The sequence below is a fragment of the Pelobates fuscus genome, chromosome 13, assembly GCF_036172605.1.
Source record: "Pelobates fuscus isolate aPelFus1 chromosome 13, aPelFus1.pri, whole genome shotgun sequence".
In the NCBI taxonomy this organism is placed as follows: Eukaryota; Metazoa; Chordata; class Amphibia; order Anura; family Pelobatidae; genus Pelobates; species Pelobates fuscus.
The window spans coordinates 90,533,748-90,556,802 of NC_086329.1; the positions used below are offsets into that span (position 1 = coordinate 90,533,748).

At 48.3% G+C, this 23,055-nt stretch overlaps 1 protein-coding gene across 1 annotated transcript in view; it reads right to left on the reverse strand.

Moving 5' to 3' along the window:
• KCNN3 (potassium calcium-activated channel subfamily N member 3) overlaps window positions 1-23,055 on the reverse strand; it is a 160,417-nt gene that overhangs the window by 25,097 nt on the left and 112,265 nt on the right. Inside the window, exons 3-4 of the mRNA XM_063440114.1 lie at window positions 2,500-2,918; window positions 228-369 (exon numbers count right to left, since the gene is read on the reverse strand). Coding sequence (XP_063296184.1) covers window positions 228-369; window positions 2,500-2,918 — 561 coding nt within the window. The remainder of the gene's footprint in view (window positions 1-227; window positions 370-2,499; window positions 2,919-23,055) is intronic.

Sequence of the window (23,055 nt, forward strand, 5' to 3'; positions counted from 1 at the left end):
TAAGGATAAAAAGTAAATGGCCCCAAAATAAGTCAGAACATGCTCATTTTAGTGCCCAGTGACTGAGATATTTCTTTCTGCTGCATCACGACTTTCTTGGCTCTTTGGTACCACTTGGAATCGAACTGTCAGTCCCATGATAATTTTGTGTTGCACAGCTAATACAAACTAATGAAAAGGCCCTTACCGCACTGAATCCACTTCTAAAAACTCAATGCTTTTCTTACCATAATGCCAGTGAGCAGACAGACGCCTTTTCCACAGTAGGTGTTTGGCACCATATCACCGTATCCGATGGAGAGGAACGTAATAGAGATGAGCCACATTGCCCCTAGAAAGTTGCTGGTCACATCTTGTTGGTCATGGTACCTAACAAAATGAGACAGAAGTCAACAAGTGAGTTTGGAGCACATATGGATTTCCGAAACTTAAAGAGAGGTGGATTCCAATCTACTGAACTATAAACTCCTAAGCAGTGTGACCGTTATTGCGGTGAAACAATTTGACACGCAGCTACAGTGTTAATAAGCTTCATATCTCAAAAATACTGGCCCTGAAGCAGAGAGGATCAAACCACAAGGGCTGTCGCTCCTTTCAGACCTACAGGATTTCCTTAATTAAGATTCACTGAATCAAATCTGTCACAGTTAACAGTACCGTGCCTTCGCTGATGAATTACCTGTTAATTAAAGAAATCCGTCTAGGTTGGTAGGCCTCTTTGACTGGCCTTGACATGCCAATCCTGAACACTAACATTTCATAGGCGTGCGCACGGGGTGTGCCTGGGCACACCCTAATGATATCAGCATTTTCCCGCCCCTGTCATTATTTAATATAATAATATCAATAATAATATCAATTTGGGGAAAGCCTTCCCCCCCATCAGCCCCTCCGCTGGGGCGAGCTGTGAGGTCACCTAAAATTTAAAAAAATCAGGGATGTCATGAGATGGAGGCAGACCTGTGCCGGCCGGGCATCCTGTCATATAAATGCTCCGCAGTGAAGCTACGGTGCTCACACGTGCACTGTGAGTCAGAACTTCACTGCTCACTTTTCGGCAGTGCTGAGCCGCGGCTAGAAAGGTAAGTGCCTGTGTCTGCCACATTTTCTCCCCAACTCCTTCCTAGTCTGCTATGTATGCTTGGCTAACTATCTCCCCAAACTATCTCCTACTCTCCCCAATCCCTCTCCAAGCTGCAATTTAAACGTCCTAATTCCACCAAAACCTGACACACATCTTCCCTAATATTTTTCCAGGTTGCAACCTAATCTTCCTAGTCCCTCTCAGAAACTGCCTTCTCATCTACCCAATCCTTCTCCAGTCTGCCACCTCATGTCCCTAATACTGTTTTAGACTAAAATTTTATCTCTTCCCAGACTTGTCTCACTCTCTGCTAATCACATCACTGTCACCATCACACACACGGTAAGCCAATCCCCAGCACACAGACACACTTCACCCCCAGCACACACACACACAAACATATACACACACACACACACACACTTAACTCCAGCACACAGGCACACACACACACACACGCACACACTTAACTCCAGCACACAGGCACACATTTCACCCCAGCACACACACACACACACTTTACCCCAGCACACACACAAACACACTTCACACCAGCACACACACACACACACACAAACACACTTCACGCCCAGCACACACACACACAAACAAACACACACACAAACACACTCTTAACCCCCACTCTGCAGTTCTAATACTTTTTTTAATGTTTGTTTGTATTAATATATCTGAGTGCGGGTCTGTGTATGTGTGCAAGAGTGTATTTGTGTGTGTGTGTGTATATACATAACACACATATACACGCGGTGTGCGTGTTTGTGCATTAGGGTGCACACCCTAATACAATAGGCTGCGCACGTCTATGTTACATTTACCTAAGAGCAGGGCTTTGTGTGTGCTTCACTGCGTCATGATTTAGATTTAGTATTGCACATAAGACACCATCTCTGGAGGTAACTCTTTGCTTGCAGTACCTCCGTGTATTTTATATACCTGATATGAGAGTGTAAGCGATTCACCTGCATACTGGAGTTTTAAAGACTGCTCATACCCAGAATTAAGTTCTGCTACTGACCCAGACACTCCAGTGAATAATAAGTTCATAGACGGAGTGTACCGAAAGAAAGCTCTAATAGGGCCAGAAAACATTGCAAGTCCACATGCATTATGGGATGGTATAAAATTACAATTTTATTTTAATGTGGCTATTTAAAGAGACTTTGTACACTATTGCTCTGGCTCAGTCAAAGCTGGGAGTTATATATAGCCCATTTTTATTAATAACATTAAAGTGCAACCCTTTATTTTATTTTTTACACTTTTTTTTTTATTAAATCGATTGTTGACTTTTTAACAAAGTATGGACAAAGTTTAGGTTGTTACTCTTTGCACATGCTCTTTGTCTCCAGTCATGTCACTAACTGTCTCCTCACCTCTTCCAACTGTCTCCTCACCTCTCACACACCCGTACAGTCCAGGCAGCAATAATCCACAGGGAAATGCTGAAGACCAGAAGAACCGTTCCCGGGCAGATGGTCATCAAAGTCTTCATCACAAAGCGGGTGTTGAAATTGATTTTGTTGAGCGCCCCTATGCTGCGGGATGAGGCGTCCGTGAAGAGCTTGCTGTGCAAAAGCATGACCCGGGCTATCAAATAAAGCCTCAGGAACATTGGTATAGAAAGAATAATGTCTACATCTGCCTCAGCCTGGGACGGTGTGTAAGAGAACGCCAGTCGAGCGTTCCAGAAGAATTTGTATTCTCCGGGGATAGGGTGAATGGCACAGATCAGCAGCTCCAGGCTGATGTAGAATATCCTCTCATAGGTCATCGCAATCCTCCAGTCATCTGCACCATTGTCTATGACAAAGAGCTGTAAAAAAAATTTAAAAAAAGTTTTTGTAGAAAAATCAACACGAGAAACAGGACACAACAGTGACACAAATATACAGATTAAATAAGAGCTTATGTCTTGGCTTATAATTGTAACAGTGTGCAAATAACCCCAGCCTACACTTAGAATATCATGGTAGCGGGCAATGCTCCACGTGTCTGTATAAGTACTTGTATGGCATATGTTTACCACCAGTACCAACAACATGCCGTCCATGAAAATGGTGACATAGCTGTCTGCAGTCTGACAAAAGGGCTCGTACATCCAAGGGCAGCGATATAATTCACCTTTCTGATTAATGACTGCTTAACCGTATGTATGCTATAAACCCTCAATGAGTAAAGAAAAGAAAATAATAGCCCAAAAATATATTCAGAACAAAAAAAAGAGGAAGTATATATATATATATATATATATATGTCAAATCTCTTGTCTTTAGCAGAATTACGTGTTTATGTTTTGCATAGGTTTGGGGGGATTTCGCATATTCACTTCCTATTGTCTGGAGACTGGTAAACGCATTTTGAGAAACTAACAGTGGCCTATCGTCACATGGCACACTGTGGTGGGATACTGCATAAGGAAATCGGGTACAGTTTAGATTTACAATGGTACAGGATTCGGTAAAATATCCTCAAATATCTTGTTTTATACATATATAAATGTATAGTGATAAATCTGGTGACAGGTTGGATTTAAAAGTAAACTCAGAGATTAGAATGGAAACATTTAAAAAGTGTGAGAATAATGTTTCTACATTATTTGTAGTTTTATTTGTGGTTTTCAGAAGACACATAAAGTCTTTATAAGGTCAGCAGTAGTGCCATAAGAAATATGAGTTTAACTTGACAATGAAGACATGTACAGTGTGGCCTGAATGTGAAGGAATGAAAAATAGTCACCACTGTGAAAGAATTAAAGAAAATACATTTTGTGGCCAAGGTGAAGAATAATGAATTTCAAGGCTTGTATGTGAGAAATGTGTTCTACAGCAACTGCAAAAGGAACAGTTAGTGGTTATTGTGTGAGTGAATGCATTGTGTGCCCAGAGTTCTTAGAACACATGATTTATTTCCATGTGTTTTGGGGTACTTTCGGGTATGGTTAAAATGTATGTTTTCTCTGCCTGGAGATAATTTGAGTTTAATACAGTTCCTGACTCAATTATCTCTCAGGCACAGGAGATGGATTATTCTGTTTTGGTGGGAGTGTCCTGGACCTGAGAGCCAATGTAAGTAAAGTGTGTACTGTGTCATAGTCCCCTCTCAGGTCCAGTCGGGAATATATTATAGTAAACCCCTTTCATGGGGACTTGCATATAAGGATGCATGTGGCTCCCATTAAACAAGTTCCTCTTCACCCTCAACATAGAGCCTCGTCTCATGTGTGGAGGGGACAGCTATATTCACTCTGGGGATTGCTATAATCACTATACTCCCTTGGATTGCGACACTTGCTCTTGTAAGAGCATCCTGCTTTACTCTCTGGACTAGGAGAGGTCTACCCACTGAAAGCTGAATCCTGGTCTTGGGTCCCGGGTTGGTGGAGGACAGCAAGACCCCAACCAAGCTGTAATGCTGGCTGTGGGGTGTACGGTGGTTATGGTGTTCCAGTGCGTTGCTTATGGTGCTCAAAATTACTATGAAGCAGCGAATGGCGGAGGCAACCAGTCCGGGTGCCAGGTGGTCCATCACAAATAGAGGGATTGCCCTGCGTAACCCCAGATCAAGGGATTGCACTATGTGGCCCTTGACAGAGGGATTGCACTGCGTGGCCCCTTACAGAGGGATTGCACTGCGTGGCCCCTTACAGATGGATTGCACTGCGTGGCTCCAGATAGAGAGATTGCACTGCGTGACCCCAGATAGAGGGATTGCACTGCGTGACCCCAGATAGAGGGATTGCACTGCGTGGCCCACAATAGAGGAATTGCACTGCGTTGCCCCAGATAGAGGGATTGCACTGCGTTGCCCCAGATAGAGGGATTGCACTGCGTGACCCCAGATAGAGGGATTGCACGGCGTGGACCCAGATAGAGGGATTGCACTGCGTGGCCCACAATAGAGGGATTGCACTGCGTTGCCCCAGATAGAGGGATTGCACTGCGTTGCCCCAGATAGAGGGATTGCACTGCGTTGCCCCAGATAGAGGGATTGCACTGCGTGACCCCAGATAGAGGGATTGCACTGCGTGACCCCAGATAGAGGGATTGCACTGCGTGACCCCAGATAGAGAGATTTACTGCGTGACCCCAGATAGAGAGATTGCACTGCATGGCCCCTGACAGTGGGATTGCACTGCGTGACCCCAGATAGGGAGATTGCACTGCGTGGTCCCTGACAGTAGGATTGCACTGCGTGGTCCCTGACAGAGGGATTGCACTGCGTGGTCCCTGACAGAGGGATTGCACTGCGTGGTCACTGACAGAGGGATTGCACTGCGTGGCCCCAGATAGAGGGATTGTACTGCGTGGCCCCAGATAGAGGGATTGCACTGCGTGGCCCCAGATAGAGGGATTGCACTGCGTTGCCCCAGATAGAGGGATTGCACTGCGTTGCCCCAGATAGAGGGATTGCACTGCATGGCCCCAGGTAGAGGGATTGTACTGCGTGGCCCCAGATAGAGGGATTGCACTGCGTGGCCCCAGATAGAGGGATTGTACTGCGTGGCCCCAGATAGAGGGATTGCACTGCGTGGTCCCTGACAGAGGGATTGCACTGCGTGGTCACTGACAGAGGGATTGCACTGCGTGGCCCCAGATAGAGGGATTGTACTGCGTGGCCCCAGATAGAGGGATTGCACTGCGTGGCCCCATATAGAGGGATTGCACTGCGTTGCCCCAGATAGAGGGATTGCACTGCGTTGCCCCAGATAGAGGGATTGCACTGCATGGCCCCAGGTAGAGGGATTGTACTGCGTGGCCCCAGATAGAGGGATTGCACTGCGTGGCCCCAGATAGAGGGATTGTACTGCGTGGCCCCAGATAGAGGGATTGCACTGCGTGGCCCCAGGTAGAGGGATTGCACTGCGTGGCCCCAGATAGAGGGATTGCACTGCGTGGCCCCAGATAGAGGGATTGCACTGCGTGGCCCCAGGTAGAGGGATTGCACTGCGTGGCCCCAGGTAGAGGGATTGCACTGCGTGGCCCCATGTAGAGGGATTGCACTGCGTGGCCCCATGTAGAGGGATTGCACTGCGTGGCCCCAGGTAGAGGGATTGCACTGCGTGACCCCTGACAGAGGAATTGCACTGTGTGACCCCAGGTAGAGGGATTGCACTGCGTGGCCCCAGGTAGAGGGATTGCACTGCGTGACCCCAGGTAGAGGGATTGCACTGCGTGACCCCAGGTAGAGGGATTGCACTGTGTGACCCCAGGTAGAGGGATTTCACTGCGTGATCCCAGGTAGAGGGATTGCACTGCGTGGCCCCAGATAGAGGAATTGCACTGCGTGGCCCCATGTAGAGGGATTGCACTGCGTGGCCCCAGGTAGAGAGATTTACTGCGTGACCCCAGATAGAGAGATTGCACTGCATGGCCCCTGACAGTGGGATTGCACTGCGTGACCCCAGATAGGGAGATTGCACTGCGTGGTCCCTGACAGTGGGATTGCACTGCGTGGTCCCTGACAGAGGGATTGCACTGCGTGGTCCCTGACAGAGGGATTGCACTGCGTGGTCACTGACAGAGGGATTGCACTGCGTGGCCCCAGATAGAGGGATTGTACTGCGTGGCCCCAGATAGAGGGATTGCACTGCGTGGCCCCAGATAGAGGGATTGCACTGCGTGGCCCCAGATAGAGGGATTGCACTGCGTTGCCCCAGATAGAGGGATTGCACTGCGTTGCCCCAGATAGAGGGATTGCACTGCGTGGCCCCAGGTAGAGGGATTGCACTGCGTGACCCCAGGTAGAGGGATTGCACTGCGTGACCCCAGGTAGAGGGATTGCACTGCGTGGTCACTGACAGAGGGATTGTACTGCGTGGCCCCAGATAGAGGGATTGCACTGCGTGGCCCCAGGTAGAGGGATTGCACTGCGTGGCCCCAGATAGAGGGATTGCACTGCGTGGCCCCAGATAGAGGGATTGCACTGCGTGGCCCCAGGTAGAGGGATTGCACTGCGTGGCCCCAGGTAGAGGGATTGCACTGCGTGGCCCCATGTAGAGGGATTGCACTGCGTGGCCCCAGATAGAGGGATTGTACTGCGTGGCCCCAGATAGAGGGATTGCACTGCGTGGCCCCAGGTAGAGGGATTGCACTGCGTGGCCCCAGATAGAGGGATTGCACTGCGTGGCCCCAGATAGAGGGATTGCACTGCGTGGCCCCAGGTAGAGGGATTGCACTGCGTGGCCCCAGGTAGAGGGATTGCACTGCGTGGCCCCAGGTAGAGGGATTGCACTGCGTGGCCCCATGTAGAGGGATTGCACTGCGTGGCCCCATGTAGAGGGATTGCACTGCGTGGCCCCAGGTAGAGGGATTGCACTGCGTGACCCCTGACAGAGGAATTGCACTGCGTGACCCCTGACAGAGGAATTGCACTGCGTGGCCCCAGGTAGAGGGATTGCACTGCGTGACCCCAGGTAGAGGGATTGCACTGCGTGACCCCAGGTAGAGGGATTGCACTGTGTGACCCCAGGTAGAGGGATTTCACTGCGTGATCCCAGGTAGAGGGATTGCACTGCGTGGCCCCGGGTAGAGGGATTGCACTGCGTGGACCCGGGTAGAGGGATTGCACTGCGTGGCCCCAGGTAGAGGGATTGCACTGCGTGGCCCCAGGTAGAGGGATTGCACTGCGTGGCCCCAGGTAGAGGGATTGCACTGCGTGACCCCAGGTAGAGGGATTGCACTGCGTGACCCCAGGTAGAGGGATTGCACTGCGTGACCCCAGGTAGAGGGATTGCACTGCGTGACCCCAGGTAGAGGGATTGCACTGCGTGGCCCCAGGTAGAGGGATTGCACTGTGTGACCCCAGGTAGAGGGATTGCACTGCGTGGGCCCAGGTAGAGGGATTGCACTGCGTGGCCCCAGGTAGAGGGATTGCACTGCGTGACCCCAGGTAGAGGGATTGCACTGCGTGGTCACTGACAGAGGGATTGCACTGCGTGGCCCCAGATAGAGGAATTGCACTGCGTGGCCCCATGTAGAGGGATTGCACTGCGTGGCCCCAGGTAGAGGGATTGCACTGCGTGACCCCTGACAGAGGAATTGCACTGTGTGACCCCAGGTAGAGGGATTGCACTGCGTGGCCCCAGGTAGAGGGATTTCACTGCGTGACCCCAGGTAGAGGGATTGCACTGTGTGACCCCAGGTAGAGGGATTGCACTGTGTGACCCCAGGTAGAGGGATTGCACTGCGTGGCCCCAGGTAGAGGGATTGCACTGCGTGACCCCAGGTAGAGGAAGAAATATGAGTTTAACTTGACAATGAAGACATGTACAGTGTGGCCTGAATGTGAAGGAATGAAAAATAGTCACCACTGTGAAAGAATTAAAGAAAATACATTTTGTGGCCAAGGTGAAGAATAATGAATTTCAAGGCTTGTATGTGAGAAATGTGTTCTACAGCAACTGCAAAAGGAACAGTTAGTGGTTATTGTGTGAGTGAATGCATTGTGTGCCCAGAGTTCTTAGAACACATGATTTATTTCCATGTGTTTTGGGGTACTTTCGGGTATGGTTAAAATGTATGTTTTCTCTGCCTGGAGATAATTTGAGTTTAATACAGTTCCTGACTCAATTATCTCTCAGGCACAGGAGATGGATTATTCTGTTTTGGTGGGAGTGTCCTGGACCTGAGAGCCAATGTAAGTAAAGTGTGTACTGTGTCATAGTCCTGGGGCACTGCGTGGCCCCAGGTAGAGGGATTTCACTGCGTGATCCCAGGTAGAGGGATTGCACTGCGTGGCCCCAGGTAGAGGGATTGCACTGCGTGGCCCCAGGTAGAGGGATTGCACTGCGTGGCCCCAGGTAGAGGGATTGCACTGCGTGACCCTAGGTAGAGGGATTGCACTGCGTGGCTCCAGGTAGAGGGATTGCACTGCGTGGCCCCAGGTAGAGGGATTGCACTGCGTGGCCCCAGGTAGAGGGATTGCACTGCGTGGCCCCAGGTAGAGGGATTGCACTGCGTGACCCCAGGTAGAGGGATTGCACTGCGTGACCCCAGGTAGAGGGATTGCACTGCGTGACCCCAGGTAGAGGGATTGCACTGCGTGGCCCCAGGTAGAGGGATTGCACTGTGTGACCCCAGGTAGAGGGATTGCACTGCGTGGGCCCAGGTAGAGGGATTGCACTGCGTGGCCCCAGGTAGAGGGATTGCACTGCGTGACCCCTGACAGAGGAATTGCACTGCGTGGCCGCCAAAGTGTGGGATTTAAATGTGTGGCCCAGAATAGGAGAACGAACCCTTGTTATAAAGAGAGTAAGGAGTAAAAAGTAAATGAATGACTTGGGCAGTGATGGTAGGAGAGAAGGGATTTAAGAAGTCAAGCTGGGGACGACATGTGGTATACACAGGGAATTAAAAGGTCAGCACTGCAGGTATGGGCAGTCGTACACCAGCAGGATTTTCCAGTCCTGCTGGTGTACGACTAATATCGGAATTAAAATATATCTGACAGTATGACAGACGAGAGCTAGGCCCGGCTCACACAACCCAATGCACCATTTACAATGTACCGCAGTCCTGGCAGACTTCCCCTGTTGGCATGACTTTTGTGATTCACAAATCTCTGGCCAGATGCTCTCATCTCAGAGGATTGGAGCTGGAGCTCTGGGACCATTTGTCTCTTAATCACAATTTTTATTTATTTAATATTTCTTAGATAATGGCTTAATCAGGCTCCGGAGTTTCACTTTGTGTTTTGTTGTGTTACACAAATTTATGGAACTTAGTGTTAAAGGGACACTCTATTGCCAAAGAAAAATAAATATATATATATATGCCCCCCACCTCCTAAAGACTGTAAGCTTGTTTGAACAGGGTCCTCTTCAACCTATTGTTCCTGTAAGTTTATTTGTAATTGTCCTATTTATTGTTAAATCTCTCCCTTTTATAATACTGTAAAGCGCTATGGAATCTGTTGGCGCTATATAAATGCCAATAATAATAATTATATATATTAATAATATATCTGTTTAGTAGATATATCCCCGATGAGAACATTCATGCATTTAATATATTTTTTTTTTCTATTGGAGTCAAATCTAAAAACAGCTTTTCAGAGATCTTTGCAAGGCAGGTGCTCTGGGCAATTACTGCTACTTGAGTTTAGCTCCAGTTGAAAATCCCCCCACAAAGTAACAGGACCAGTTGTTTAATGTGTCTCTTTCTCCCCTCCCATGTATGCCTCTTCCCCCTAGCCCCTTTTCTGTGTCTCTTTCTCCCCTTCCAGCCCCTCTGTGTCTTTCTCCCCTCAGCCCCTTGTCTCTTTCTCCCCCAGCCCTCTTGTCTCACCCCTCAAGCCTTTGTCTGTCTCTTTTTCCTTTTTCCCCTATTTGTCTCTTTTGCACCTTTCCCAGCACCCGACTGTCTCCTCCTCCCCACCCCATCCTGTGATGCATGGGCGAACAGCCCATGTTAGAGGAGCGTCTATAGCCTCTATCCAGTCTGGAAAAAGATGCTTGGTCGGTCCTCCTACTTCAAATTTGGGACACTGTGCATGCAATCTAATGTGCCACCAGATAGGAGTGGTGTGTTAAGTTGTACTATTCTTATCAGTTTAATCCCTGTTACGTCCCCTATCAGGGGACGTGTATATAAGGCATCAATTTTTGGAAGCGGGAGATGGAAAAACATGCTTGATCGGTCCTCCTACTTCAAATTTGGGGCACTGCGCATGCAATCTAATGTGCCACCAGATAGGAGTGGTGTGTTAAGTAGTCCCCCTCATCAGGCCTTTTTTAGTCTAATGTATCGCCCACTGTCAGTCCCTTCGGGATCCATCCCTCATTCATCTTAATAAAGTAATCTAGACTTTTTTGACCTTGGCGACTTCTCTTCTCAGTGACAATACCTCCTGCTGCACTGAAGGTCCTTTCTGACAGGACACTTGAAGCGGGGCAGGCCAGAAGTTCTATCGCAAATTGGCGAGGTAGTCTGCTACCTGTCGGTCGAGTCGTTCTCTGAGGGTGGACCCCGAAGGGCTGTGGCGATGCGTAGGACTTAAAAAGCTCCGCATGTCCTCCATCAACAACACGTCTGTAAAGCATCCTGTCCTTGCCGGCGTGGTCGTGGGAGGAGGATTATTTTCACCTCTTCCCCTGTTAGATTCCCGTTGTGCTGTGACATCACCCTTATACGCTGTGTAAAGCATACTTTTTAATTGATTTTGGAACTGCTGCATCCTTTCCGACTTGCCGTAATTCGGTAACATTTCAGGCACTTTCTGCTTATACCGGGGGTCTAGTAGCGTGGACACCCAGTACAGGTCGTTCTCCTTCAGCCTTTTTATACGAGGGTCCCTCAACAGGCACGACAGCATGAAAGACCCCATTTGCACAAGGTTGGATGCCGAGCTACTTATTTCCTGTTCCTCGTCCTCAGTGATCTCTCCGAAGGTATGTTCTTCCCCCCAGCCACGTACAACACGGGTACCAGATAGGTGACAATGATCACCCTGGGATGCCTGTTGTGGTTGGTCTTCCTCCTCCTCCTCAAAGCCACATTCCTCCTCTGACTCCTCTTCCTCACAATCCTCTTCCAGCGTTGCCGCAGGTCCAGCAAGCGATGCTGATAAGGCTGTTTCTGGTGGTGATGGTGACCACAACTCTTCCTCTTCACGCTCATCTACGGCCTGATCCAGCACTCTTCGCAGGGCACGCTCCAGGAAGTAAACAAATGGTATGATGTCGCTGATGGTGCCTTCGGTGCGACTGACTAGGTTTGTCACCTCCTCAAAAGGACGCATGAGCCTACAGGCATTGCGCATGAGCGTCCAGTAACGTGGCAAAAAAATTCCCAGCTCCGCAGAGGCTGTCCTAGCACCCCGGTCATACAAATACTCGTTAACGGCTTTTTCTTGTTGTAGCAGGCGGTCGAACATTAGGCGTGTTGAATTCCAACGTGTCGGGCTGTCGCAAATTAAGCGCCTCACTGGCATGTTGTTTCGCCGCTGGATATCGGAAAAGTGCGCCATGGCCGTGTAGGAATGCCTGAAATGGCCACACACCTTCCTGGCCTGCTTAAGGACGTCCTGTAAGCCTGGGTACTTATGCACAAAGCAGTGTACGATCAGATTACACATATGTGCCATGCACGGCACATGTGTCAACTTGCCCAAATGCAATGCCGCCAACAAATTTCTTCCGTTGTCACAAACCACTTTGCCGATCTCCAGTTGGTGCGGAGTCAGCCCGGTGGAGTGCTGGTCCGGTGTGACTCTCTGCTTTCAGGCAAGTCAATCCCAAGATGGCGTGACACTGCCGTATCTGGGATGTGGAACAGTACCTGGGGAGCTGGGGGGGTGCCGTTGATGTGGAGCAAGACGCAGCAGCAGAAGAGGACTCAGCCGAGGAGGTTATGGAAGAGGATGGAGTAGGAGGAGTAGAGGAGGTGGCAGCAGGCCTGCCTGCAAGTCGTGGCGGTGTCACCAACTCCTCTACAGAGCCACGCATTCCATGCTTGGCAGCCGTCAGCAGGTTTACCCAATGCGCAGTGTAGGTGATATACCTGCCCTGACCATGCTTTGCAGACCAGGTATCAGTGGTCAGATGGACCCTTGCCCCAACACTGTGTGCCAGACATGCCATTACTTCCTTTGGCACAATCGAGTACAGGTTGGGGATTGCCTTTTGTGCAAAGAAATTTCGGCCGGGTACCTTCCACTGCGGTGTCCCAATAGCTACAAATTTTTTGAACGCCTCAGACTCCTCCAGCTTGTATGGTAAAAGCTGGCGGGCTAAGAGTTCAGTCAAGCCAGCTGTCAGATGCCGGGCAAGGGGGTGACTTTGTGACATTGGCTTTTTACGCTCAAACATGTCCTTGACAGACACCTGACTGTGGGGAGATGAGCAGGAACTGCTCAAGGCGAGAGACGGAGGGGCGGATGGTTGAGAGGGGGCAAGGAGGACAGCAGTGGTTAACGTGGCTGAAGATGCTGGACCAGGAGGAGGATGGCGGCTTTGAGTTTGTGTGCTGCTTGTACTCATGTGTTGATCCCATATGCGTTTGTGATGTGCGATCATGTGCCTTCGCAAAGCAGTTGTACCTAGGTGGGTGTTGGACTTCCCACGACTCAGTTTCTTTTGGCACAGGTTGCAAATGGCATCGCTGTTGTCAGAGGCAGACACACAAAAAAAATGCCACACTGCTGAGCTCTGCAATGACGGCATTCTGGTGGTGGCAACAGCATGCGTTGATTGGCGTGCTGTCTGGCTGACCCTGGGTGCCGATGCATGCTGTCTGACTGTGCCACTAGCTCCTTGCGACGACCTCCCCCTGCTTCCAACTCGTCGCCTCCTCCTCCTCTCTGTCTCCCAATCTGAACTTTCCCCCTGTTTTTCTTCTCTTCTAGCGGGCACCCACGTGACATCCACGGACGCATCGTCATCATCAACCACTTCACTTGTATCTGACAACTCAGCAAAGGAAGCAGCAGTGGGTACAACATCATCATCATCACACCGTACGTGTGTAATGCTGCCTGACTGAGACATATCCCTGTTAATGTTAATTACAGCAGGCAACTGTAATTACATTACACAGAAAAAAAAAAAAAGCAGACTGATGTTCTAGCCCTAAAAAGGGCTTTTTGGGGTGCTGTCCTTACAGCAGAGATCAGATGAGTCCTTCAGGACTGTAGTGGACACTGAATACACTAGCCTAGCTATCGATTTCCCTATCAAATCAGCAGCAGCTACACTGTCCCTACTCTCACTAAGAATGCAGCTTCACAATGAATGTAAAATGGATGCTGTCCAGGAGGTGGGAGGGTCTGGGAGGGTCTGCTGCTGAATGGCTGGAATGTGTCTGCTGACTGTGAGGTACAGGCCAGGGTCGCCAGCGAACAGTTCGGGACATCACTAGTTATAAGGAAAGGCTAGAAAAACTGGATTTGTTTTCTTTAGAAAAAAAGGAACTTCAGAGGGATTATGATAGCACTAAACAAATACATACAGGGTCAGTACATATAAATCGCTATGTGCTAACCTGTTCATTAGCAGAAATATACAACAACTAAGGTCACCTTGAGACTAGAAGAACGGCGTTTTCACATACAGCAGAGGAAAGGGTTCTTTACAGTAAGAACAATAAAGATGTGGAATTCTCTGGTTGTGTTATCAGAGTCTATAGATACATTTAATAAAGGCTTGGGTGTTTTGTTTTTTCATAAACAGAATAGTCAAGGAAACAATTGATATGTATGTAAACAGGTTGTTGGTCCAAGGAGAAAACTGATTTCCATTATGGAGTCAAGAAGAAAAGGTTTTACCTTTTTGTGGCATATTTGGAAATGAGTACAATTGGGTATTTGTTTTTATTTTTTGCCTTTTCTTTTGATCAACTGAATAAAAGAATGGGATTCACTATTGCATTCATCCGCATATAGTAATGTGTTTGATGGTCTTTACCGTCCTAACAGGAATAGTTTTGCCCATCTACAGCCGTGCGCCCGGATACCTGATAAACCCAGCATGTCTAGGGACGCCGGCCGCTGCGAATCTATGCCACTTTATAGCCCCATGACCGCCCACGTATTTTTACATTCTCTCATTGCCCTGTCGTGATTTCTGCATGATGGTAATCCGAGACTGCGTTCCTGATCTTGATTTTTTGGTATTTGACTTTGGCTTTGTTCTGACTTCCCTGATTTCTGGCATCATTGACTTTTGGCTTTCCCTCATCGTTGTGTCTGATTCTGTATCCCTGACCTCGGCAAGTATTCTGTCTATCTTGGATAAGTTAAGTCCAGCCATTCTAAGGTCCGGTTAGACGTTATCCTTAGTCCTAGGTGTGACACAACTCTGCGTGCTGGATCAATTAGTAATCCTGACAACTATTGAGCTTGATAGACTTTAGTCTTTTTTTAACCTAGACAACGATGTAACCCAGTGATGGCGAACCTTTTTGAGCCCGAGTGCCGAAACCGCAATACATGCCAACTTTTTTTTCCTTAAAGTGCCAACACGGCAATTGCGTGTGTGTGTGGGGGGGGGGGGGGGTGCGTGTGTGTGGGGGAGGGTGCGTGTTGTATGTGTAAATGAGGGGTGCTGTGTGTGTGTATGAGGGGTGCTGTGTGTGTGTGGGGGGTGCTGTGTGTGTGTGGGGGGGTGCTGTGTGTGTGTGGGGGGGTGCTGTGTGTGGGGGGGGTGCTGTGTGTGGGGGGGGAGTGCTGGGTGTGTGTGGGGGAGTGCTGGGTGTGTGTGGGGGGAGTGCTGGGTGTGTGTGGGGGGAGTGCTGGGTGTGTGTGGGGGGAGTGCTGGGTGTGTGTGGGGGGAGTGCTGGGTGTGTGTGGGGGGAGTGCTGGGTGTGTGTGGGGGGAGTGCTGGGTGTGTGTGGGGGGAGTGCTGGGTGTGTGTGGGGGGAGTGCTGTGTGTTTGGGGGGGTGCTGTGTGTGTGTTTGGGGGGGTGCTGTGTGTGTGTTTGGGGGGGTGCTGTGTGTGTGTTTGGGGGGGTGCTGTGTGTGTGTTTGGGGGTGCTGTGTGTGTGTTTGGGGGGGTGCTGTGTGTGTGTGGGGGGGGGGGGGTGCTGTGTGTGTGGGGGGGGGGGTGCTGTGTGTGTGTGTGTGTGTGTGGGGGGTGCTGTATGTGTGTGAGAGGGGTGCTGTATGTGTGTGAGAGGGGTGCTGTGCTGTGGGGGGTAAGGGGTACTGTGTGGGGGGGTAGGGGTACTGTGTGTGGGGGAGTAGGGGTACTGTGTGTGGGGGAGTAGGGGTACTGTGTGTGGGGGAGTAGGGGTAATGTTGTGGAGGAGTAGGGGTACTGCTGGGGGGTAGGGGTACTTCTGGGGGGTAGGGGTACTTCTGGGGGGGTAGGGGTGCTGCTGGGGGGGTGGGGAGGTGCTGTGGTGGGTAGGGGTGCTGCTGGGGGGTGGGGTGGGGTGTTGCTGTGGTGGGTAGGGGTGGTGCTGTGGTGGGTAGGGGTGGTGCTGGGGGGGTGGGGTGGTGCTGGGGGTGTGGGGTGGTGCTGGGGGGGTAGGGTGCTGCTGGGGGGGTGGGGTGGTGCTGGGGGGGTACGGTGCTGCTGGGGGGTGGGGTGGTGCTGGGGGGTAGGGTGGTGCTGGGGGGGTGGGGGGTGCTGGGGGGCTGGGGGGGTGCTGGGGGGGGTAAGGGTGGTGCTGTGGTGGGTAGGGTGCTGGGGGGGTAGGGTGCTGCTGGGGGGTGGGTAGGGTGCTGTGGTGGGTAGGGGTGGTGTTGTGGGGGGTAGGGGTGAGGCTGTGGTGGGTAGGGGTGCTGCTGGGGGGGTAGGGTGCTGCTGGGGGGGTAGGGTGCTGCTGGGGGGGGGGTGGTGCTGCTGGGGGGTAGGGGTGGTGCTGTGGTGGGTAGGGTGCTGTGGTGGGTAGGGGTGGTGCTGGGGGGTAGGGTGCTGCTGGGGGGGGTAGGGTGGTGCTGTGGGGGGTAGGGGTGGTGCTGTGGTGGGTAGGGTGCTGTGGTGGGTAGGGGTGGTGCTGCAGGGGGGTAAGGGTACTTCTGGGGGGGTAGGGGTGGTGCTGTGGTGGGTAGGGTGCTGTGGTGGGTAGGGGTGGTGCTGGGGGAGTAAGGGTACTTCTGGGGGGGGTAGGGGTGGTGTGTTAGTATCCCACCCCCTCCTTTTTACCTCCAATGAAGTGTGGGGGGGGGGCACAGCCATCCCTGGTGGTCCGGTGGTGGTAAGTACTGCAGGGGGAGGGATCTGTGTAGCAGCTCCCCCTGTCCTCCCGCGCGATGCTGTGTGGAGCGTTGCCATGAGCTCCCCCTGTCCTCCCGCGCGATGCTGTGTGGAGCGTTGCCATGGTAACGCTCGGCAACGCTCCACACAGCATCGCGCGGGAGGACCGGGGGAGCTGCTACACAGATCCCTCCCCCTGCCTCCCGACCCGGAAGCAGAATAGGCGCCTGCCGTTTCGGGCAGGCAGGCGCCTATTCTGCAGTGATGGCGGACCTGTGGCCGCGTGCCCACAGAGAGGGCTCGGCGTGCCACCTGTGGCACGCGTGCCATAGGTTCGCCATCACTGATGTAACCCATGGGGTCTTCTGCTGCGTAACCTTGTTGTTGTGGCCTTTCTGTCAGTCTTCACCAAAAGACAAAGCTTGTCATTCTTAAATTCTGTTAGGCCAATAAAAAAGGTATTACAAGATACGAATTTCATCTGTTATTTAACATCTGCATCACTGGAATAATACGGCTACAATCTCTGCTTGATAATATCCATCGAGTTCCAGGGTCTGTTGTGCACTAAATTCACAAGTTTCCTAGATGATTTCAGCAATTAAATCACAATGTCTTTCAAATTGTAATTTTTGGTTAAGCATCAAACGCTTATGCCTATACATGCTTTATGTATTCATTTGCAGTCATACACTCACTTTTTTGAATTTTTGCATTGAAGATCATGTGTAACCAAGGAAGAAAACACCTAGCAGATTTGGGATGCCTTTCAGGCCCAAGGAATCCTATCGCACTGAAATTGCTTTTACATTGCAACCACTCTCATTCTCTATTTGTGACTGGTTAAAAGTGACTGGAGTTTCAAATCAACTTTAGGTACAGGGCTGCAAGAGAAAGACTCTGATTTAAACCCCCTCACTGAAATGTGGCATTTCCCACTCCAGAGAGCCTGCCGTTCCTTTCAAGATGCTGCAGAGAACTCTATAGATTGTGGCATGCTGGGCCCTCCTCCGCCAACAAGACTAATTAGGAATTTCCTAGTACTCCTGATAAATCTATTTGCAGCTTTCATTTCCAGTGGGCAATAAAGAGGAAAGTACATATAATAACTTTGAAAACTCAGTTTAAAGGACAGAACAGACAAACATATATGGTATGCAAACCAAAGTCAAACTCCACCTCTAAATCCATAGCCAAGATACATTCTGTACACTTGGCAGCTGGGCAGAGAAGATTTAGAATTGATTTGCGGAGAGTTCACACTATATTGAGAATACATCAAATGATAGCTAACCTACAAGGAACCTCATCCCAGCTCTGTACAATCTGGAACCTTGAGATGTGGGGTCCCTAATCCTCCCCGTTTCCCCTGTGGCATCTCTTTCCCACATTAATTTTTCTCATCTTTCTTTCCCTCTCCCTTTTTTGTCTTCCTTTTACTCTCATCCTGTTTATTGCTTACAAGATTGAAATAATGTTTAATTAGTTCCTATTCACTGTTATTGGGGCACCCCGTGAGTCTTCCTTAAATTTGTTCCTTCTGGTTCATATTTTCATTTCTGTGGGACTTAAAATCTCTTTGTTTATGTTCTTATTGTGTATTGTAGAACTTCTACAGAATAAAATTTCAATTGCAATAAAAATGGAGTGAAACTGAAATTTTAGGATCAAATAGCCAAGCTGGAGAAAATCTTTAAAATGTCACTGTAGGCACCCAGAACACTTCAGCTCATTGAAGTAGTCTGGATGCAATGTCCCATGTCTCTTAACCCTACAGTGGTAATTATTGCAGTTTCTGAGAAATTGCAATAATTACCTTGCAGGGTTAACACCTCCTCTAGTGGCTGTCTATCGGATGGACTTCCGGGTGCTTAGACGACTTTTGGTCACCTAACTGACGCTGGACGTCCTCACGCTATGCATGAGGACTTCCAGCGTCACTGGAATCCCTATAGGAAACCATTGCCATGCATGCACATTACAAGCGTGGGAGGAGCCTGACCCAGCGTCAAGGGACATCGGAGCTGAATTCTGTTAAGTGACCGAAGAGGTTTTAACCTTTGTTTTCCTGGCACTATAGAATCCCTGTAATTTAGCTATGAAACTAGCAGAGATATTTTGGCTTAAACATCAGTTCCATTGTCCATTCTCCACAGTTACTGATTTAATGAATACAAATTGTTATATTACTTAAAGGGACACCCCAGACCCCTAAAGCACCTTAGCTTGGTGAAATGCTTAATGTGGGAAGAGTGTGTCATCTTTTTTTTTAATTTTGCAAAAAGTGCAGATATCAATAGAAACCGGCATTTTTATAAATTAAACCTCACTACACCCCTCTGGCTGTCAATCACACAACTAGTCCTGTTACGTCCTGATTTGGTTAGCTCAGTGGAGATACACTCAAGAGGCAATTGCCCAGAGCACCTGCCTTGCCAAAACGTCTCGTTGAGCTGTATTGGGAAGTCTGTGATTGGACCGCCACAGAAAGTCTGGGCGGAGTTAGAAGGGAAGGGCCTTGCAAAGGCTGCAGACGAGAACTGAGGCTTTTGCAAGATTTATTTTACCTATACCCCCAATAAAAAATGCATAATTATATGCATGCCTGTTTACTTCTAAATAGTGATTTAAAAATAAATAAATAAATAATTTAGGCAGTGGAGTGTGCCTTTAAAATAATATGGTCCTGTACTTTAGAGACCCCACCCAGTCTATAAAATAATCGGCTGAATGCAATTAGAGCTTTGGCTATGCAACAGGTGGTTTGGTTATTCCTTCCCTTAGTTTATATAAGGTTTGCTCCTTTTTGCAAATATGTTGGTGCTTTCTTTCTTCTTTTTCTGGAGTGGGTATTTTCCGACTACCTTCCTTCCTCACACTAGAAATGCTGTATACATAAACCTCGAGAAAGATAAAAACACAGTTATTGCAATTGGTAATGCTGTTTTGTACCAATTTTGTAAAATGTAGAGGACAAGTTGAATTGTTCAATAGTACCAGCATGAATTTGGCTACATGTGGGACAGGTGTAGATAGAAGACCATGCCGGTTTGGAAAATGCATGGCCGTGCCATTAAAAGGCCTGCTTTAGAGAGAAAAGTCCATTTGTCAGGAACAGATCCTGCCTGTTGGGGTTACCATGGGAACTGCATCAAAGTCCAAGACTTGTCTAATTAGGATTCCCCAGAGAGAATACCCGAGCATTGCCACTCATGGTCAGTCTGCTAAGTGGTCCTGACCGAGGCAGCACCTGATGTTACAGGGCAATTACAGCATATGTGCGTTCGTTTACATATATGTAACTGTGCATGCTTACTGTATGACATTTACCCACTATCTGAAATGATTGCGTTTGTAATTGCATTCTATGGACATAGAGTGCTGTGCATTAGCCCCCCTCCCCTGGACAGTTCCATATTTTGCTGTGTTATAACCTGGAAATAAAATGTATTTTATGGAGATTCTTGTATGAGTGGAATGTTAAAGAGAAACAATCGAGAAAGCATTCTACATTTATCATTTATGATGATTGGAGTTGTTCTACCTGTGTAGTTGGAGCACTCATGCAGAACCTGGACAAAACTGAAAAGGATGGCTAATAGCTGCAACAATTTTTAAAAATCTCTGCAGTTATAAACCTGCCTTGGGAAACAAATGGAGCAAAGTTTATTTTGATGTTTACAGTGATCCTTGAATTAAACCAATAAAAGAGCACCATCTGTTATTTTTATAGGTATCAGCCCCTCTCCCCCTAGTTAATAATACAAGGACGAGCTTTGGCTCCAATTCTGTGTATTGAGAGTATTAATATTTATAGCGCCAACAAATTCCTCTGCGCTGTTCAATTGGTAAACTAACAAACAAAGTATTTGTAACCAGACGAGTTAGATACACAGGAGCCAGAGGGGTTATGGGCCTCGCTCAACGAGGTGCATGCTAAATCTCTTCCAGCTTTGCACATCAATGCCAGTGCAATATTACTCGGTCTCAGTGTAGGACTACAGGTAAACAGCAAAACGTCTGATTGAGATGTGGGCTTTGACTGATCCATTTAAACCGTTCCATTGAAGCATTGACCACCTGCATATTATGCAGTGAAGAGAAGGGCTGTATATTAGGAAATGCTTGAAAACGACCGCATGTCACACACTGCCTAATAAAGACTTCATATTATGCAGTGCCTGAGGACGGCTGCATGTCACACAGTGCCTCATGACAACCTTACGCTATGCATGCCAGAAGACAATTTCTAGTTAGACTCCGTATTAAGAACGCTATATATTCTGTGAAGCCTGAGGATGTTGGTCCGTAGCCCTGACCATCTGTGTCTGTTCTCCTCAAGCTACTTAAGAAATTACTTCTAACCAAACTCTAATACTTATTGGTACCCCCTCTCCTTCTATCCAGTCAAAAAATGATAAAGTTGGCTGAATTATCTAAAGGCAAATATAATGAATCCTATATTCTTTAATCTGCTCTCAGGAATAACAATAGTGTTAAGCTGAACTGTCACCACCTGTAGAAAAGATCTGGTTGTGCTCACCTATAATTGTGCATCTTGTATCATCACTTATTGCAAGCCACACCATCCTCCATTCTCTCACTGAAAAAAAGCACACCCTCCATTCTCTCACTGAAAAAACACACACCCTCCATTCTCTCACTGAAAAACACACACCCTCCATTCTCTCACTGAAAAAACACACACCCTCCATTCTCTCACTGAAAAAACACACACCCTCCATTCTCTCACTGAAAAAACACACACCCTCCATTCTCTCACTGAAAAAAACACACCCTCCTTCCTCTCACTGCAAAAAAACACACCCTCCATTTTCTCACTGAAAAAAACACCCTCCATTCTCTCACTGAAAATAACACACCCTCCATTCTCTCATTGAAAAAAACACACCCTCCATTCTCACTGCAAAAACATACCCTCCATTCTCTCACGGGAAAAACACACCCTCCATTCTCAAGGGAAAAACACACCCTCCATTCTCACTGAAAAAACACACCCTCCATTCTCACTGAAAAAGCACACCCTCCATTCTCACTGAAAAAACACACCCTCCATTATCTCACTTAAAAAAACACACCCTCCATTCTCTCACTGAAAAAAACACACCCTCCATTCTCTCACTGAAAAAAACACACCCTTCATTCTCTCACTGAAAAAAACACACCCTCCATTATCTCAATGAAAAAAACACACCCTTCATTCTCTCACTGAAAAAAATACACCCTCCATTCTCTCACTGAAAAAAACACACCCTTCATTCTCTCACTGAAAAAACACACCCTCCATTCTCTCAATGAAAAAAACACACCCTTCATTCTCTCACTGAAAAAAACACACCCTCCATTCTCTCACTGAAAAAACAACACCCTCCATTCTCTCACTGAAAAAACACACACTCCATTCTCACTGCAAAAACATACCCTCTATTCTCTCACTGCAAAAACACACCCTCCATTCTCACTGAAAAAACACATCCTCCAGTATCTCACTTAAAAAAAACACACCCTCCATTCTCTCAATGAAAAAAACACACCCTTCATTCTCTCACTGAAAAAAAACACACCCTCCATTCTCTCACTGCAAAAACACCCCCCCATTCTCTCACTGAAAAAAACACACCCTCCATTCTCACTGCAAAAACATACCCTCTATTCTCTCACTGCAAAAACACACCCTCCAGTATCTCACTTAAAAAAACACACCCTCCATTCTCTCAATGAAAAAAACACACCCTCCATTCTCTCACTTAAAAAAAACACCCTCCATTCTCTCACTGAAAAAAACACACCCTCCATTCTCACTGCAAAAACATACCCTCTATTCTCTCACTGCAAAAACACACCCTCCAGTATCTCACTTAAAAAAACACACCCTCCATTCTCTCAATGAAAAAAACACACCCTTCATTCTCTCACTGAAAAAACACACCCTCCATTCTCTCACTGAAAAAAAACACCCTCCATTCTCTCACTGCAAATACACACCCTGCATTCTCTCACTGAAAAAACATACCCTGCATTCTCACTGCAAATACACACCCTCTATTCTCTCACTGCAAATACACACCCTCCATTCACTCACTGAAAAAAAACACCCTCCATTCTCTCACTGCAAATACACACCCTGCATTCTCTCACTGCAAAAAACACACCCTGAACTCTCTCACTGAAAAAAATTAACCATGCATTCGCTCACTCAAAGAAAACTCCACACAATGCATCCCCTCACTGAAAAAAACACACCCTGCATTCTCTCATTGAAAAATATACACCCTGCATTCTCTCACTGCCAAAA